Below are 20,104 nucleotides of genomic sequence, written 5' to 3'. Positions count from 1 at the left end.
GACGGCCCTCAGACATGCTTCAAGCTCTTTATCCTCCAACTGTTTGCATGAACACTTGCATTTGCCCATTTGTCAACCTTGATGTTAAACTACGAGTGTAAATGGACCTCCCACTATTCGCCTACCCAATGGTTCAATTCAGTCAAACTTTAGCATATGACCTCTTTGGGCAAATATGAAAAGGTAATTCAAAATGCAAGGACAGGGCAGTAGAAAAAATATATTTTTACATATAATTACTTTTACATATCCTTACACAGATTGATCGCTTTTCAGATGAATTGTTATCTATACAGTACATCACATGCCTCCATGTGACTCAAATGAGCCTTCTGCCATCTACTGGTACATGAATGCATTTTTGCCAAAGAGTCATCCTAGCTGTACGATCCCATGTTTAACAAAGGATTCTTTGTAAAAAGTTTCTTTAGACCAGGGATTTCAAACTGGGGTCAGTTGACCCCCTGAGGAGTTTAAGGGGTACCCTGGATTTCTTTTTTTTTTGAGAAATAAGATAAATCAAACATACTTAAATATCTACTGAACATTATTACCATTTCATGTGTGCCCATCTTTTTCGACCACGGTCCTGAATTTTACATATTTTTTCTTTATAGTGAATTTTTCTCACTAGTTAATTTTATTTGACTCGGGGGTATTCTTTGTAAAGATGTCATAAGAAATGGCTACAGTACAAATACCTTTGAATTTAAAATCTTTCTCTGTACACATTCAACATTGATTATAGCCAATATGTTGTCATTATAATATTACCTTAGTTAATGTTTTTTTATGCAAAATATATATATATATACATTTTAGAAAGGGATCCATCATATTTGGGGGTCCATGGAATCATAGTTTGAAAACCCTTGCTTTACACAAAAAGGCAAGAACTTAAAAAAGTCACTTTGGGTTATCAAAATGTTTTTTCTCTAGCGCCGCTGTGAAGAACCTTTTGTAGCAGCTTCATTTTTAAAGAGTCGTTTCTAAGATGTATTGAATCTCCTTCACCCCCCAAAAACAAACACTTTATCACAAAAACAGGTTTATTTAATATCTCTTCTTTTTTAAAATAATTAGATTTATTCTATTCATCAAACCCTTTCTTTTGATTTTTACATATCAAACTTGGGCCATCATAAACACACAATGAGCTTGAGAGAAATAAAACAAGGAAGAGAGAAAGAGACACATGATTAAGCTGAAAATAAAATATAATAAAATACATCCTCCTCACATTGTAAAATCCACAACCACGATTATCAGGACTTCAAATAAAAGAGAGGAAAGGGTAAGAAGTCCCACGAGAACAACTAAATAGCTAACTTGAAGTGCTTTTTTTTTAGCTCTAGCCTGCCCTGGCAGCTGGTGTTTCAGAAGAGAGATTACAACCTAGTGGGGTCAGCTTTTACCAACAAACCCCAACATAAGCAGGATTTCATTTTCGACACTCCAATAGAAAAATAAAGAAAACCCTTCTCTCAACTCACTCGTGGATAACTGTCCTGCAATCATATCTAACAGCTGATCGGCGGAAATCTGGATGGCCCGTGATAAGCAGTCCAGAAATGTTCTTTATGAAAAATATATGTCACTTAACTGGTGTAAAAACACTGGATGAGTTCTGAACACCACACGCTACTGAAATCCCACCGGTTCTTACTAGTGTCTGAGAAACAGAGTTTTTTTTGAAGACATACTGACAGTTGCGTTGCCTCTCTTGGTGAACTACTGAATATCCGCGTTGGAATTTCCAAGAGGTTTCAACAGCATGAAACTATTACAAGTTAAAAAAATAAAGGTCCTTAGAGAGGTTTATCCTCTGAATAGAGCGCAGATAACCACTGTGGTGTACATTGAGATTCCCGGTCAGCGGTGCCGATTACACACAAGCACCCGTCCGTAATGTACAGTAACGATCTGGGCATCATCCTATCAAAAACAAAATGAAAGTGCACACCACAGAGAGGACGTTTATTTTCAATCCGGTCTTTGTTTGAGTATGAGGGAGTTTGTATCTCCCGAGTCAATTGTCTCTCTTTTCAGGGCAAAAACACATGTGGTGTTTTATCTCAGAAGCGAAGCATCCCCCAAACATCTTGATGCGGGGAGCCAGGGCACTTCCTTGGAGATCACGGGCGTCACTGATATCGTCATGGAGACGCGTTTTAAAATATATCCTTTGACCAAAGTTGATTATCATTTTACCATATCTTTATACAACAAGGAGTGCATCAAGTCTTTCTTCCCCGTAGGTACATAGAATCAATTTTTTTTCTTCCTTTCAGTGTAGTAGCATGATACAGGAAAGAGGGAGAGGGTTATTTACAGTGCTGTTGAAAGGGAGGAAATGAACGAGGGCGTGTGCAGTAAAGTACGTAGCGTGAGAAGCAAAGAGGGGGTGGGGTCCCTGTGGCAGAGTAGGAAGGGATTGGTTGGGGCCACGTAGGGGGCAGAGCAAGGTCCGGGTTAGGTGGGAATGATGCCATCGCTGTTCTGGATGCCTCGTATGAGCTCCAGCTCCTCCAGCTTCCTCCAGAGATCCTCTCGTTCCTTATCCTTCTTTCTTTCCCTGAGAACGAATAAGTATTTAATCTTTGTGCACAGCAAGGTTGTTTAGAACATCAGCACAGTGTTTTTATTCATACCTTTGCCTGTCTGATTTGTAACTGGCTGCAAGCTCATCAAACAAAGCGCTGTTCATCTCCATGAATGCTTTGAGCACATTGTAGATCAAAGCTGATATTGCCCTGTTGGTGGAGAAATCAGACATGACCTAAAGTGCCCAAACACTCCTGAATCACTTTAGTTATAAATTTGAATTTGACTGGAAGGCATAAAAACAAACTCACGGGTTCCAGTGCTCTTTGGAGATCCTGTACAGGCTGGCGAACATGATAGGCAGGATGACACTAGAGTTCTCCTCTATCAGACTCATGATGTACTCATTGTTCCAGTAGTACAGAGCTCGCTCCGCTACCTGCAACAATACAACACTTCCATTTCAACAAGTTCCATACATGTGAATATTAGCGTTGTTTAACACAGCGATGGCGGATCAATGATTGCGAGCCATCAACTTTTAAAGCGTCTACTTGCACTTAAACATGCTGTTTTCCAGTAAGACAGTCAGTCTCCTTATGCAAGCTATGAGTTTGACAGCAAAATGTAAACATTTTTCAGTATATTTTTTATTGACCTGAAAATGAGGGCTGGACACGCATCTAGCAATCTGTTTGAAGAGTAGCTCCTGGATCTTAACAAACTGAGTGGGCTCGATCACATCTAGAATCTCCTCCAGCTCTCCAAGAAACATGACCTTAAATCAAAGAACGAGTTCAGGAACGCAATAATAATATACATTTAACATTAACTGCGTTTTTTTTTTCAGCGAATAAATGAAACACTTAGATTAGAAACAAAACAATTCAAAGAAATACTTATCATACTTCACTTTCTAAGATCAAATGGACAATTTCAGGCATGTAACTCACATAATGAATGAATTGAAACGTGCTAGGGATGTAACGATTCACACAGCTTGTGATGCGATTAAAGATACTAATCGCACGATACAATTTTTTCACGTTTTTATTTTATTTACAAAATGAGTTGAGAAGTTAGAAATTATTTCTCAAATGCTGCAAGCTTTTAAAACAAATTCCAAATCAAATAAAAAATGAATCTCAAGATTTTTACATGTCAGAAATAGCAGCATATCCACATTTACCAAGTACCAACAAACAACATTTATTGCGATTCTTTTAACATCTCAACCGACTCAAATTGTCACATATTTGAATCAATTTTCAACCTGCTCACAGTGAATTGTTACACCCTAAACGTGTAATAAAGTAACCTCTTTTTGACTGCAGGTTTTTGGCCAGAACTTCAACAAACCCCCGATGACCTAAGAAAAAGAAACAGGCCAGTCAGTGAGAATGTTTTAGAAACAAGCTGATGCAAGATATTGCTCACAAAAGAATGGGGAAGGTAACAGTGACATTTGCTAAATAAAATACTTACAGGCTCTGTTAACGTGGGATCTTTCTCTAAGAACTGTACAATACAATACGCCAGCTGAAAGAAAAGACAACTTCTGCTAAATAAACAAACATTACACTTGTATCACAAACCATTTTGCAAACTACAGAAAACATGAAAAACAACAATGAAAAACAAGGAATGTTTCTTCTCCTTGAAATCCTGTCGAGCAGGCACAGACTTGTATGGATATAGATATAGCAGTGTGTGTGTACCTGTGCATGAAAAAGAGACAAGCTCTTCACTGTGTGGAGGGGCAGCAACACTTTCACCAGGAACTGTTTGTGTTCGGCTTTGAGTGGGAGAGCGAAACCATTGATGATGCTGTAAAATCAGACAAGCGTGAGGTGTCGACTGTGATCTGACTCTTGCTACAAAGCTTTCTCACATGACCCTCCCACATACTGTTCTTTGACCGAAGTATTGGTTCATTCAGTTATTGCAAACCATCGCAATATTCATATTTGATATATTGTACACCCTTAGTTTTCATATTAACCAGTTTGCTGAACTTCCTTTTCACCAGAACCTGTATTCTGTACTTACACAGCCTTTCATATATCCAGTATCTCATAGATGACGCATTTTTGTAGGCTAACCCAGAGGTTAGCACCGCGCTGATGTATTTTTTCCCATAGACTTTTGGAAGATCGCAAAAAATACTCCGTGATGAACAAAGGTTTATGTTATAGAATAAAAACGTGACCATATTTAGAGGTTTGTTAACCACATACCTTATTTTGGCCGATTTACCAGAAACCCATTCAAATAACCCATAAAACTACTCTGATTCCTAGTGACCCCTAGTTTAAGACACCCTTATCTAACCATAACAAAACCCGCTAACATGCAGAAAGATCTGAATTGGACTAGAGTACCTCTACACCATTGCAAACCAATTTATGGATTCAGAAAATAAGACCCACCTTCCCAAAATCTCCAGCAGTTCAGCTACTCCATTGAAGTGCTCTGTCTCGTAAACAAAACTGTTGAGGCAGGAGAGAAGAACAAAGTTATAGCAGTTCACTTTAATAGTTCCTTTGTCTATACAACAAAAATCTGAGGACGACTTACCAAAGAAAAATGTTGTTGATCTGTTTGCGGATGAAGGCTCGGAGGCCGAGGAATTTGCCATAGATTCTGTGCAGGACAGTCTTCAGGCAGTCCCTCTCTCGAGGGTCCTCGCTATCAAACAACTCCAACAGCTGAAAATACATAAATGTAGTTAACTTTACACACTGCCATGTGACCACTGTGTATTCTTGTACAGTCGTCCCATCATTGTCACAAACTAAACCCCAAGAGTAAAGGCTTTTTCACCCTAATGACTGTGTATAATCCCACATATTCCACAGCTAATTTCATTTCTATTAAATTGTGTACAAATATGAGACCAAAGAAGAAACTAACACCATGTATGCTGCCATGGACAAGATACAGATGCACAACTTTGACATTCATTACACAAAAACACAATGCAAAAATTCTATCAATAAAAAAACTTATTCCGTATTTTCTTAATATTGAGAGAATCGCGCCAATCTATTCTGGATGGAATAAATACTCACATGTAATACAAATTTCTGGTCAATGTATTTTTTGGCAATGCTGGGCTGAAATTCCTGACTCTCCAAAAAGCGAATGAAGAACTCGTAGACAAGCTTAAGTCAAAAGACAGACATGCGCGTATGAGAAAAGATGAAACCTGGCAAATATATTGTAAAGCATGAGCTTTCATGGCACTGTACCTGTAAATGTGGCCATGAGGCCTCCAGCGTGGGCTCATCCTCCTCTGGGTCAAACTCATTACTGTCACTAGGTGGAAGTGTCCGAAAAATGTTGTAGGACACCTGTGAGAAACGAAAACCATGAAGAAAAGGATTCGTTTTAGAAAATGGAAATGGCACACAGCAATTCCCTGAAGAGAAATTATGAAGTAGTTTCTTACCATTTTGACAACCTCAGGGTACGTCTGTTCAGTCAGGTAGCCCCGGCTGACAGTAACATAGTCCACCAGCTCATTAAGAGTTGAACGTTTATACTCTTTCATTTTCAGATCAGACAGCGTCTCCATGAAGTCAAACAGAGTACAGCACTGCTGCACTTTCTTGAGGAACAACTCTGGTTGCTCCTGAGCCGAAACATCTAGAGAGAGAGAAAGAGAGCGTTCATGTAAAACAGACCCGTAATTTCACAAAAGGTTTACTTTAAACTTCTTGACTTTCCTACTGTAATACGTCAAGTTTCAGCACTGTTGGTGGGACTCCTAAAATACTTCCCATACTCGCCTCGAGGTCCATCTGACACATGACCCCCGACTGTTCCAAATAATAGTGCCTTGATTCTTAAAGCCCACTTACAGCAATGGTGAGGGAGAACATGTGCAATATGCAACATTGAATACTTATTATTAGAATCAACAGTATTTGTTATTTTGATCATTTGAACATCTGCACAATTTGGCCATTAATCACATTTGTTTGTATATGCGTGTACATTAAGGAAACATTATACAGTAAAAAAAAGCTGCAAAATTGGTTTAGAAAAGCCCTAAATATTATTTAGAAAAGATACATCTAAGCATCTAGCATCATTTATTCTATGAAATGTATTTAAATACATATTGGCACATAAAAATGCATGACATGAGCATTCCCCTCTTAAAAATAAAGCCCTTTCTTTTACAAAGACAGGTTTGTCCACATTCAGTGTGATGTTGTCTTTATTACACTCACTTATACACAGCTCTATCAGACCAAACTTAAAGGAGTAGTTCACCTTCAAAGTGAAAATTGTGTCATCGATAGTTTTGAAAAATGTTGGTAACAGAACAGCACAGTCCCCTCACTTCTATTGTCACCAATGCAGGGGCTGTTAACAACATTCTTCAAAATATCTTCTTTTGTTTTCCCCGGTGTGTCTGAAGGCATCTGACATACCTTTGAGCAGTGGCAGCTGCACAAGCTCGATGGGCTTGTCCTGAGATCTGAACTGAGACGAGCTCTGCGCTCGCTTCTGCCTGGCTTTCCTGACAGACTTCCTGGAGAAGCCGTCCACCTTGTCCGCCGATGGGGGTGTGGTGGCTGCTGAAGACATAGCCCTGTGCGAGAGGGATGGGAGGAGTTCAGGGGAGAGAAAGAAAAACGATTAGAGGACAGTCAGTTACAAACCTTAACAGAAAGTTCCCAATACAAAAGATCAAAGCCGTTTCTGTTCATGTTTCAATGTAGGGCATTGAAGGTTGCTGTATTTCTGTACTGCTCTTCTGCATGGGTGAAGCTGATGATTTTGGGTACATCTATGAGGTCTGCGATATCAGACACCATATCTGGCATTCTTAACATACAGACATGACGTAAACCAAAAGACTCCCTGCAAATCCAATAGACTCCTGTATATAAAGCACTTTCAACGCTCTTATCAAATATAGACACTCCTCAGGCCCTATGCAACTCACTCTTAACAAAAAAATAATAATTGGGGTCAAGAAGTGGCTTGACTTTTAGTTAGCGTTCATTCTACAATAGGGCTGGACAATAATTCAATAACAATATCTGTGGTGATATAATTAATTAATGTATAACGGATAACAGTGATATGATTTTAAACACATTTTCGTTGATTTCAATTTACATTACACGTCCGGGTCTGAGCCCTCGCTCTGCTCCACGGCAGCAGCTACTGGTGTTATGGAGTGGCACTCCGTCGTGCCCCAGTATTAATCTCTAGTTTAAGTTTAAAATGTATCATTTTTGATTTACAAAACTGATCTGCAACTTCGTAATGCTTGTAAAAGCAACGCAGGCAAACAAACCGTATATGCACGCAGAATGTCCTGAGGTGTTTGTCTGGCATGCGGTCTGTGTCTGAGGTAAATGAGGCTGAAACCAGGTCAATAAGTTTCAAAAAGGATGTATCTAAATTGGTCTGTTCTGAGGTGTGTCAGCTTCATTGAAGCATTGTATTTTAACAACCAGTTTTCAGCACACCTGTGTAGTGTTATGTTATGCAGAGAGTCTCCGCTGTTCGCAATGGTGCAGAAAATCTACACTTTGCTGGCAAAAGGTTCTTGTTATGTATGTTGAGTAGTATAAACACAGTCCTGTAGTCTGTAGTCGCCTTGTTTTCGTTAAACTTGTGCATCAATAAGACCGTTTCAACGGACACGCCCGCCTGGACTGCAGTTAACTTCTGGTCTGTGATTCTTTAGTGTGTGTTTGGCTAGTGTTTAACTTTTATATTTAATTTTTCTTATGTTAATATTAATTTATATTATTCTTTTATTGTATAATTATTGTATTAAATAAAGGATTTGTTCAATTTTGTTGTAGGTTCATTTGATTAAATAACCAATTTGTTGAAATGGTCCTGTAGTTTAGACATTTAAAGAAACCGACGGGTTGATTGACATCTAGTGGTTGAGCTTGGTATTGCAGTCTCAATTTAAAATATTGGAGATGCAACTTTAGCCAAGTAGCCTTTCTACTACTACTTTTTTTCATAAGCTTCTGACATATCGATTCTGAAGCACTTTTGAAATTAGCGAATTATTATGCAAAAAATATTGTGTAACAAATATGGTTTGAAGGATCTGATCGGAGTTTATCTGTGTTCCATACCGATCGCCCCTCACGATCCTATATGCATGTGACCCGTGGATTAACTGCAAAGTTTCACCAACATAAAGCTAAAGTTTAAGAGCGCGATTTCTTATTCTCTCTGCATCCGTGAGCGCAGTATACATGAAAGCGCAGTCTCATATCAAACGGTTGCGTTTAAGGCAAAGTGTAAAGTTAGTGTCATGTAAGAGCTAATTCAACACACACGAGGCAGCACTGCTTCTGCATTACCGACTATAAAATTATTGCACAAGATTAAAATGAATGAAACTTCAGCTGCTGTAGGGATGTAGTGACGCGCCGGTTATAATAAAGTAATGCGTTTGAAAAGAAGTGGAAGAGCCACAGTAAATGTGCATGTAAGAGCAAAGACCTGCTTAAATCTTACAGCATCTTTACATTTAAAATATTATATATAGAAATCCGTCATCTATCTCAATTCAACATTTCTTTTTTAATTTTTTCAGTGGTACTGCAAGATGGCGCCACCCATGCTACAAAACCTATAAAAGGCATCCTTTTTTCTTTAAAAGGGTCAAACTAATCTGGTTTAATAAATAATGTTAACTTGACTGTGCATCAGTAATAATGGTCTGTGGGGAAACGCGGTGCTCCATGTGTACTGCAGTTAAAAATGTAAGGGACAAAAAAGATTTCTTCATTTTTTGTATTTGAATTACTCGAGGAATCGTTGCAGCCCAAAACACAACATATCTCTTCTCTTTGTGTTATAACGGTTTTGAACTTAGGGTGCAAAATTCCTGCGACATCAGAAGGATCATCATCAGGACGCATCATTATGTGCCAGGATGCCCGTGAGTGAAGCTGGTGCATTGAGCGCATCATTCTGGGTCCGGAATGTGCATGACTGTAAATATCGTAGAGGCACATGAAATTAAGCGCATCATTCTGTGCCCAGGATGCCCATGAGCGAGTGAGTTCCACTCTGCATTAGAGACTTCTATACGGTGATAGTTTTGTCTAAAAAACTAAGATAGTAGTATTTTACTCAAGTACATTTTTAAAGTATATGTACTTTGTAAAACATTGTAAAGCATTAGATCATACTCCAGTTCCAGTACAATTTATATAGACATTTGAATATGTTTTACCTTTAATACAGTATAAATTACATTACAAAAAATGCTACTTTTCGACTTTTAAAGGTAAAAATACTTAAGTAAAAGAAAGTGGTAGATTTGAATGTACTCCAGGATTAAAAGGTTAAAAACAAATTGTATTTATGAAATGTACTGGAGTACAGTATGATGTGCTTGTAGTGATCTAGTGAAGTATTTTTGTCCAAAGTAAACACACTCTGATAAAGTACAGATATTTTTTAAAGTACTTGAAGGTAAAAATGCTTAAAGGAATTGCTCACTTTTAACATGCATTTTCATGATATGTCATCTTGATTTCATCTTGATCCACCCCTGAATAACAAATTATGACTACATATTTACATTTGCCAAAAGATTGACCATGTTTTTTGCTATGATGCTGTAAAGCGATGTAGGTAACCATTAACAAACAGAATGACATGAAAAGAATTAACTACAGATTTTTTTAAATATTGGATATTGAATGAGAACTGTAGAACCAGAACAAGTGCACATCCTGACACTCTGCTGTGTTTGGAGCCGGATGACAATAATGGACAGCTGACTAATGTCACAGCAGGCTCAGACACACTGTTCTGCTCAGAGAACCTACAAGGGGACTGTGAATGTGCAGTGCCGTTCTCCCCATACCAGTTTGCAAAAACGTCGATTTACGTCACATTACAGTTCCATATCACTTCGTCAAGATTAAATAACAGAAAGATTATAGTGTAGCCTAGAGGCCATCACCGCACAGGCACCCTGCTCTGTTAATGGAAACGCATGCAGAGTTTCGTTTCAATAAACAACGCATTTCAAAAACAATATAGAAATACATATACTGAAATCGAAAAAAGAAAATACTAAATCGAAAAAGAAAATGAATTCATAAACATGAAGAGCCTACTGGTTCGTTTACCTCTTCGTGCTGCTTATAAATGGCTTTTCGGTCACATTACTGCAAATTGTTGTGCGCAAACTGGGATTTGCTTAATGAATTCCAACAATCAGTTCATCTAGATATCAATGCATTAAGACTTCTTCAAACACTTCAGGTTACTGTACAGAATATTACTACATAATTGACGTCTGACACGGGGTCAGCTTCTAAACATATGGAGAACCTTTATAGCCTTAAAGTAAATGATCTTTGGCCTTTCACTTTCTTCTGAATTCCTGGATTGGGTGTTGGCGAACAGTTATGATTACGGTGCAAATTAAAGTGCTCTTGATATGACAACTTACATCATTGTTATCAAGCAAGTCTTGTTTTCTATAGTGTCTATAGCTGATGTTTAAGGAGCAGCGTAAAATCACTCACAACTTCCCTTTCTTAACACTACAAAGACAGTTCAGCTATCAAAGTAAAACATTACACAAAAAATTAAGTATCGATGAACATTTCCCGCCAATCCTGTGTAAACTATGGCATGCAAGGTTTTGAATAAAACGTTCGTGAGATGGCGGAGCTCAGTCTCATGCGAGATGCCTCCGGACCACGATCGCAAAACATATAGGGGATGATCAAAAGTTCACACAATATGCCCATGATAAACAATGTAAAACTTGCTTCACTCCTTACTTCTTGTTGTTCGTAATGTTTGCTATTGTCCTTGTGTAGTGATAATGCACTCCTGAAAGAGCTCTCGTTCTTTGAGTGTGCAGAGCAGCATTTACCTTTAGCTTTTGTTACATACAAGGTACGAGCAAAATAAAACGTTTGAAAGGGCTTGAGCACAGCTCTAATATGGTAACAAAAACAGTAATATGTAAATTTTCACCAGGTGTTGAGTTTTCCTATATCGCATCATATATGGTGACGTTTTTTGGGACGCAAAAGTGTCAAAGGTTTTCAATAAACTCCATGACATATTTAGGCAAGTCCTTCCTCCTGATAAATGTTCTTTTTTTTAAATGTAATCTAGCTGGTAAATCTGAGGCTTTCATAAATCCGGTCATAAACTAAAAGGACTTTGGAGGCAAAGCCATTCCATGTAGGCAAGTACTTCAGCCATCTGTAAAGACAAATTCACATTTACATAATCCTACATCTACTACTACTACTACTACTACTAAAGCTCTCCAACCTGAAGCTAAAATAAATTGTAATGTAATTAAATTACACAAATCTTTATCTTTGTCAACATCTTCATGTAGAATTTTAGATAGCAGCAGGCTGCACATGTGATGGCACGAGCCATACATGTAACCATCTTATTTTGCCAAACCACCAATGAAAGTAAAGACAATGTGACTTGAGATTTTCCCTTCTCGAAAAGGGACATGAACAGCAGCCTAGAGCTTTTCCATTCTGCACGGATATGTTTACCTTATGGCAGCTGTAATATAGCCCTAAACGGCCTGGTCGTAAGAGCCTGGGATTTAAGGCACTGAGAAACAAAGCACTGCACACTTAGAGACAGTCCAGGATTTATATACTCTTCATCTAACAGTACTATAAATCATTCAAAATACCATGTTGTTTATTACACGTTCAGGGTTTATATACGAGACTTTCAAATACACTTCTAAGAGAAGGTCTGTGATAACCTTTAAATAATTTGAAGCCCTGCATTCATTTAACTGCAAATGTGAGCAGGTACTTTGAAGAATTTTGATAACTGGCACCACACAGATTCACTTGCATCCATACAATAGAAGTGAATGTATTTTTTGAACTTTCTTCAAAATGACTTATTTTGTGTTCTGCAGAAGAAAGAAAGTCATACAGGTTTTAAATGGCAAGAGGGTGAGTAAATGATGACACAATTTTTATGTTTGGGTTAGGTATTTTAATAAAACTGCGTCACCACAAGGTTAAGTTACTGATAGAGAGTTGTCACGTTTTATTTAATGCTTCTTCACTTCATCTGTAATGATTTTATAATATACAGAAAATATAAAAAATAATTTGTATTTGTTCCTAAATCTTTGTTCACTCAGATCGCAAGCTAGTTTAAATATTTTAAGTTTACAAACCGGATGCCCGGATCGCGTTTTATGCTCGGCTCACATCACCATTTTAAAATGTTAAAAAAATGGTGAGCCACAGAATTTGTAAACATCACTTACATTAGGTATAAAAATACCAACGTAATATTAAATGATTAACATTAATTACCATAACTTGTTCGGAGCAATTGTTCTTAATATATTTTTAACAAACAAATCTGAATTAACTAAGTAATGCTAATTTCAGCAACTTGAAACATGAAAATGTACAGTGCATCCGGAAAGTATTCACAGAGCTTTACTTTTTCCACATTTTGTTATGTTACAGCCTAATTCCAAAATGGATTCAATTAATTATTTTCCTCAAAATTCTACGAACAATACCCCATAATGACAATGTGAAAGAAAAATGTTTGAAATCTTTGCAAATTTATTAAAGAAAAAATGAAAAAAGCACATGTACATAAGTATTCACAGCGTTTGCCGTGACACATATGATTGAGCACAGGTGAATCCTGTTTCCACTGATCTTCCTTGAGATGTTTCTACAACTTGATTGGAGTCCACCTGTGATAAATTCAGTTGATTGGACATGACTTGGAACAGCCCGTATATAAGGTCTCACAGTGCATGTCAGAGCACAAACCACAAGCCATGAAGGGATTGTATTGAGGCACAGAACAATTTCTGCATTGAAGGTCCCAATGAGCACAGTGGCCTCCATCATTCGTAAATGAAAGTTTGGAACCATCAGGACTCTTCCTAGAGCTAGCTGCCCGGCCAAACTGAGCAATTGGGGGAGAAGGGCCTTAGTCAGGGAGGTGACCAAGAACCCGATGATCACTCTAACAGAGCTCCAGCATGTCTCTGTGGAGAGAGGAGAACCTTCCAGAAGAACAACCATCTCTGCGGCACTCCACCAATCAGGCCTGTATGGCAGAGTGGCCAGACGGAAGCCACTCCTCAGTAAAAGGCACATGACAGCCCGCCTGGAGTTTGCCAAAAGGCACCTGAATGACTCACAAACCATGAGAAACAAAGATTGAATTCTTTGGCTTGAATGGCAAGGTCATGTCTGGAGGAAACCAGGCACTGCTCATCACCTGGCCAATACCATCCATGGTGGTGGCAGCATCATGCTGTGGGGATGTTTTTCAGCGGCAGGAACTCAGAGACTAGTCAGGATCGAGGAAAAGATGAATGCAGCAATGTACAGAGACATCCTCGATGAAGAACGCTCTGGCCTTCAGACTGGGGCGAAGGGTCATTGTCCTGTTGGAAATGAACCTGAGCACACAGCCAAGATAACAAAGGAGTGGCTACAGGACAACTCTGTGAATGTCCTTGAGTGGCCCAGCCAGAGCCCAGACTTCAACCCGATTAAACATCTCTGGAGAGATCTGATAATGGCTGTGCACCAACGCTCCCCATCTAACCTGATGGAGCTTGAGAGATCTTGCAAAGACGAATGGGAGAAACTGCCCCAAAATAGGTGTGACATGCTTGTAGCATCATACTCAAAAAGACTTGAGGCTGTAATTGGTGTCAAAGGTGCAAATGTGCTTTTTATTTTTAATAAATTTGCAAAGATTTCAAACAAACTTGTTTCACATTGTCATTATGGGGTATTGTTTTGTGGAATTTTGAGGAAAATATTAATTGAATCCATTTTGGAATAAGGCTGTAACGTAACAAAATGTGGAAAAAGTGAAGCGCTGTGAATACTTTACGGATGCACTGTACATTTCACTTCAACTAATGTTAATGAATTTGAATCTTAACAGTCGGCATGGAGGTATAAAGACATGTTTCCTTTTTTTTCATCAACATTATGGACAATAAAGCCAGACATTCTTGTCAGATCTGGGTTTTGTTACTGGGAGTTAGAGAAGAGCAGCGCATTTCCTCCGCTTTCGACTTGCTAACCGGCGGCTTGTTGAACAGACTTCCACCATAGTAAAATAGACCTATATGCTTGTTTTTCTTATCAAGAACATGTAAAACTAAATAAACAAGATAACAAAACATCACAGACTGTCAATATATGCTGCGTTTTGTTATGCCGTTCCGTGTAGGGTTAAATACGTTTTTTCATTATTGAAAAATGCCCATCCCTAGTTTGGGTGAACTAACACTTTAAATTCCTTGTGAATTGAAGTTGGAACTTTGAGTTGGCTGCTCCAAAGTCTGAAATGCTTTGCACTTGAGTCATTTGCTTATAGATTTACAATTATAGATTTTGTTTGGTACCACGTGCCGTGTTGCAAATGGAACGTAGGCAGGCATTACATGGAGTGGTTCAAATCCGACCAGAAACTAATTAGAACGACGGATGACTTGTAGTTCTTGGCGATATACCGGTTCATACAGAACACTGGTGTGTATTTTTGTTACGATATGAATATTTTAATATACTGCATTACCGGTGTGTGTCACTTAAACAAAGTGCGGAACTCGGTGCAGCAAGACACTGTTTCAGTGGGTTCCCTTTTCTCTGTCGCTGCACTATCAGCATTTTTCTATATAAACATGCACTAAACGGAGGCGTTTGGATGTTAGCGTGCATCTCTTGCATGAGCAGTAACGTTACATATAACTTTCAGGTCGAAAGGAGCGCACACCGCGTGGCTGAACTGCAGATGACACAGGTGTAGCAATTGCAAGTTTGCATTATGTTTTATTAAATACACTCACAAGCAAACATCTTCAACAAGCAATATGCCTCATACCTGCTTAATTTATCGGTTCGGGTGGGTGCTCCTTACTCCTGAAGTTGGGAGCACCATTGCTACCAAGGAAAAAGTTAATTTCGAGCCCTGTTCTCTATTTATTTTTTCTTTAAATATTATGTATGCAAGTTACCTTTGCATGTTATTCAGTTGTTTTAGAAGTCTAAACTTTGCAGTTATCATAGGGGAAGGGGATTGGCCTTTTTCACGCTTCCGGGATTTTGACTTACGCCTCGTTCGACGCAGGGTAAACGATGTTCCGGTTACAGTAATATCCAAGTCTAACAAGAGTGTCTGGATTAAATGTCTTTGTATAAATAATGTAAGCAAGCTTAATACCTTATTATCGCCTGTTTAAAGTTTAGATCTTAATTTAAAAACACCTTGCAGCTAAGAGGGGGCTCTAGTACTGCTGTTTTGGTCTTAATCTAAGATTTGTACTGTTTACAGGACAGCAACCTGACAAAGGTACTTGCTGATTTTGACCACTGATCTGCATATAAAAAATCCAGTGATGATGTTCTCCGTCTCATTTTATTTTTTATGTCAGTTTGGTTTGGTCCTGCATTATATTGATAACATAAACTAACATTACACTAAAGGAAGCACATTGTGCTGGAAAGACCTGACCCAATCTCTCCCGTCAGACTCGCTAGTGCTTCTGACATTATCAAAAATATGAGATTAATGTAAAAAATTTAATAGGAGAAGTTATCCTTCTGGGTGCATTGGATCATTGCCACGTTTTATGAATACGTGTTTTATTATGTCTGCTCTATATTACAGGTTAATTCCCCCCAAAACGAGTGCTGGAAAAGCACATTTGCTATGGGTTAATACCACCCGGAAGCTTTCCAGCCCCATGAGATTTTACAGGAAATACATAGGCAGCACTCCGTGCATTATGTGCATTGTAACACGTTGTGAATAGCAACAACATGTGTTCCTAAGAAACCTCCCCATCATCGAGACATGCACTTCATGAGGCTCTGATTTAAAGAGCATACTGCGAGACGGCAACAGCCAGAGTCTGTTTGTTTTATAAGGAAGGGCCTGAAACTTACAATTGACTCATCACATTGATTTAAACGCCTGTCTCAAATTACAACCTTTATACCATTGGTTTACCTTTAAATTTACACACTACTCCTAGAACTAGTGATGAAAGAATTAAGTGAAACCTGGATGGACTTTTTTTAAACAAAGACAACAAAACTTCTCTGTGTGTTTTGGTTGGTCGGTCCTTTACTCGACTCAATACCCAGATCAGCCCATTTTAAGTCTTTAGGACTACAGACACTTTAAATTTCTCCTACAAACATTCGTCAGGCTGACATTTATAGAAACCTTTGCCGTTCCACCGGTAAGGCTAAAATAAATGTCTTGTTTTTGAAAGCGTGCTTTTCTGAACGTCAGCAAATATGACCATGGCCTCATTATGCAGGTAGTATGATCAAGCATTGTCCTTTCTAACACAACGTCTGTCCTTGAAAGATAATATCGTGTCCAACCTCAACATAAACACTCGGAAACGGCGGTCAGTGTCTGTGTTAAATGGCTGTGCCTGAGAAGTCTCGATTGTAGGTTCACGAAACGCATGACTGCAGCTGTGTAACAAAAACAGGTGTGGAGTATATTGCATTCCCAAGAGCCTGAAAGACGAGGCCAATAAACAAGACTGTTGACATGGTAGAATAGTCTGCAAAAGTAGAGACAAACCCAACAAATTGTTTAGCAGTGATCTGTGTTTGACCTCGGTTAACAAAATTCAGGGTGACACATATCAAGTCCGCACTTAAGGAATATTTTACGTAAAATGCAAATATAGTCGAGGGGCATATAGTTAACTGAGATGATGTTTAATTAGATTCATGGCAGATCAGACTCGAATCAGCTCAGGTGCATGAGAAGGAACTATTGGAAATTACTACTTGTAAAGAAAATATGGAATAAGCAACAACCGGTGCTCATTTAACAGCGGTGTCAGCAATACTTGACTAAAGGCGTTACTGAAAACGTCAAGTTTGCGCACTCGTAACATTAAATTGTACCAGATTACAATTAAAGCAGGACGGTCCATTTATCTATAAATACGACACGCGCTATTTAGATTTACAACCACCTCACACTTCACAGTTGACATAAAGCAAGACGCTCCACCAGTTCTATAAATAAATACTAGGACAATGTAGTCTTAATATCCGGACACGTTTAAAACATCACGTTTACATACAAAAGAAGTTTGTCGTGCAGTGTTTCCTTGGTTTTCTTACCTCTCTCGGTGATTTTCGAGTCCAGGTGGCTCGTTTCAAACGGCTAACCTTGTACTTGCAGGCGACCCAGCTAGCTCAGACGCTTCACTGTAAGACTATTTAAACTAGCTTTAGCTTGATATAGAGCGTAAGTATAAATGGTGACCGGTTTCCCTATTGAAAACGCGCTAAATTCCCCGTTTACGAGTTAATTAACAAGCCGCCCGAAGGTATGTCAGCATTGCTAGCAGGAGCTCCCCGAACAGCTAATCCCTGTAGCTGCCGTCCCCGCCTGCACCTAAAGCCACATTCATACACATTCACTGACCGACTACATACCCATATGCTTGGGCACTAAGGTCAGAATATCCCTTTTCTCAGCCTTAAACTCGGTTAAACGGCGACTAACTGCTAACCTGTTATCAGAAGCAAACGTTAGCAGGCTGTGCTAGTGCTCACTGCCAATTTTTTCCTGCCTCAAAACAGATAACGACACCGAACCCGTCGAAACGTTGGCTGACGCTGTCACGCCTCCCATTGGCTCCCGTCTGTGGAGGGAGCTAACGGATTGGCTACGGAGAGTTGTCGGTCAGAAAAATCTCCAGGCACCGCCCCGAAAGTCAAACGTCACGGACGTCGAAGGTAGGTTGCAGAGTAAATGTCTGAGATGGAGATCGGATGAAGGCAAGGACCAGAAATGCCCGTATGGCGAGAAATGTCACCCGAGCTTAGCTCCCTTCGGCCTTCTCCTTGCCCCATTTACCTTAAATGATTTCTATTATAGCGTTTGAAAGCCTCGCAGTGCTAAATAAACGATTCAGCTAGCGTTGTCTATTCTTAGAAAAGGATTTGGGGGATTTTTCCCCTCTTCGATTACTAAATCCTCTCTTGGAACACAACGTTACATAACATGAATGACACTGACCAGTGTTGTTTCTTCTGCTTCATTCATTCTTTTGTATATTTGACCAATGTCTTTCATTCAGGCTTTCGTTTCAAGCTGAGCTTGTTTAATGCTGTCCTCTTACGGTTGCAGTGGGTGCTGCAAAATATAACAACTTATTACAAATTACGTAACTTTAACAGTTAGTAAAAGAGTTGTAATTCTTAGTGACATAGTTTCAGTTGAGTAGGCTATATTGAATCGAGGCACTGAACTGGAGCGTAATGTTATATGAGAATACCAAAAAGTGATATTTAAAGATAAAAGCTGTGTGAAATATGTTAAATATTAGGTAATATGTGTTAAATTAAGCTATTTTTAGGTTATATTCGCGGTGGAATGCATTACATGTAAATTATATAAGCAATTTTAAGAAGTGAAAATGTGAAAATGTGAGGAGAGGCATGAACTGAGATGCGGTGTGCATTACGACCCCTCGGTGGCGTTAAAGCGCTTTAACTTTGAGTCTTCCATTCACTTATTTTCTAAAACCTGCTTATACGATATGCCATACGGTCTTCAAATAACATATCCATAAACATTTCTCAAGGGGTTAATCTGGGGGGCAATTTTTACATTCATTGCATGGCATTTATTTTATATTTTAAATCGGTTTCATCATAATTTAGCCATTTATCGAATGTGACTAAATTCCTTTTTATGAATAAAGTCAATATTAACACATTAAGTCCATCCATAATTCATACATATGCAAGTCGTCTATACACAATATACAATGGGTATTGTGCATTTGTGTTAATGTGTGTTCGTGATTGTGATGTGTATGCTGCTATTTATTATTTATACTGTATTTATATCTTGTACTGTCATGGCACAGAGTCTTGCACATAATTTCACCGCCGGTACACTTGTTTACACGATGCGTAACAATAAAGAGATTTGATTGATTTTATATGGCTCATATACTAGTGGTCTTACTCCTATATAAGAATTAGAAAAGCAATTTTAAGTTTAGATAAGGTAAAGACAAATACTCTCCCAGAAAATAGAATAGTATAATGCTTTGCTGAATGAGACATAGACTAATAAAACATGAATGCATTTGCATAAGTCAGTGGAGGCCAAAAAAAATCTGACACACATTTATCCACTTTTCATTCTGTGAAATTAGTATACTATGTTCTCTTAATATATATGTGCAATAGGAACTAGAGAGCTTTCTAGTGCTAATACAACAGCATTAAATCAACGGGCTCCGTCCTCCATCCTAGGACCAGGAAACCGATCGAGCTCGGCCATCTTCAAGGACAGATGTGCTGTGCTTGTGAACTGCTGGAACAAGTGTACTCAACACACTGATAGGGGAAAACACTGTTGCAAATGCACAGCAGTCAATTTTCTAGTAATCAGCATTTGTGTAACAGCATTTATAACGTTCATAATGCTCAGTTGTGTAAGACCAAATTTTAGCTGTTGAATGCAGATGAAAACACAGACAAAT

The 20,104-nt window shown here is 38.6% G+C and overlaps 1 protein-coding gene across 1 annotated transcript; it reads right to left on the bottom strand.

Annotated features, from left to right (window-relative positions):
* Window positions 1–631: 631 nt before the first annotated feature.
* Window positions 632–18,210, bottom strand: ppp2r5ea (protein phosphatase 2, regulatory subunit B', epsilon isoform a). The gene is made up of 14 exons (XM_079473983.1): window positions 17,721–18,210; window positions 6,987–7,147; window positions 5,996–6,192; window positions 5,796–5,897; window positions 5,616–5,708; window positions 5,122–5,252; window positions 4,974–5,033; window positions 4,263–4,371; window positions 4,030–4,083; window positions 3,863–3,913; window positions 3,203–3,322; window positions 2,856–2,983; window positions 2,652–2,753; window positions 632–2,575 (listed from the first exon to the last, which is right to left on the bottom strand). The coding sequence occupies exons 2-14, from the start codon at window positions 7,141–7,143 to the stop codon at window positions 2,473–2,475; spliced, it is 1,407 nt and encodes a 468-aa protein (XP_079330109.1). The 5' UTR covers window positions 7,144–7,147; window positions 17,721–18,210; the 3' UTR covers window positions 632–2,472.
* Window positions 18,211–20,104: the final 1,894 nt, after the last annotated feature.

This window comes from Barbatula barbatula (genome assembly GCF_947034865.1).
Source record: "Barbatula barbatula genome assembly, chromosome: 15".
In the NCBI taxonomy this organism is placed as follows: Eukaryota; Metazoa; Chordata; class Actinopteri; order Cypriniformes; family Nemacheilidae; genus Barbatula; species Barbatula barbatula.
This window is presented reverse-complemented; position numbering and strand designations above follow the sequence as displayed.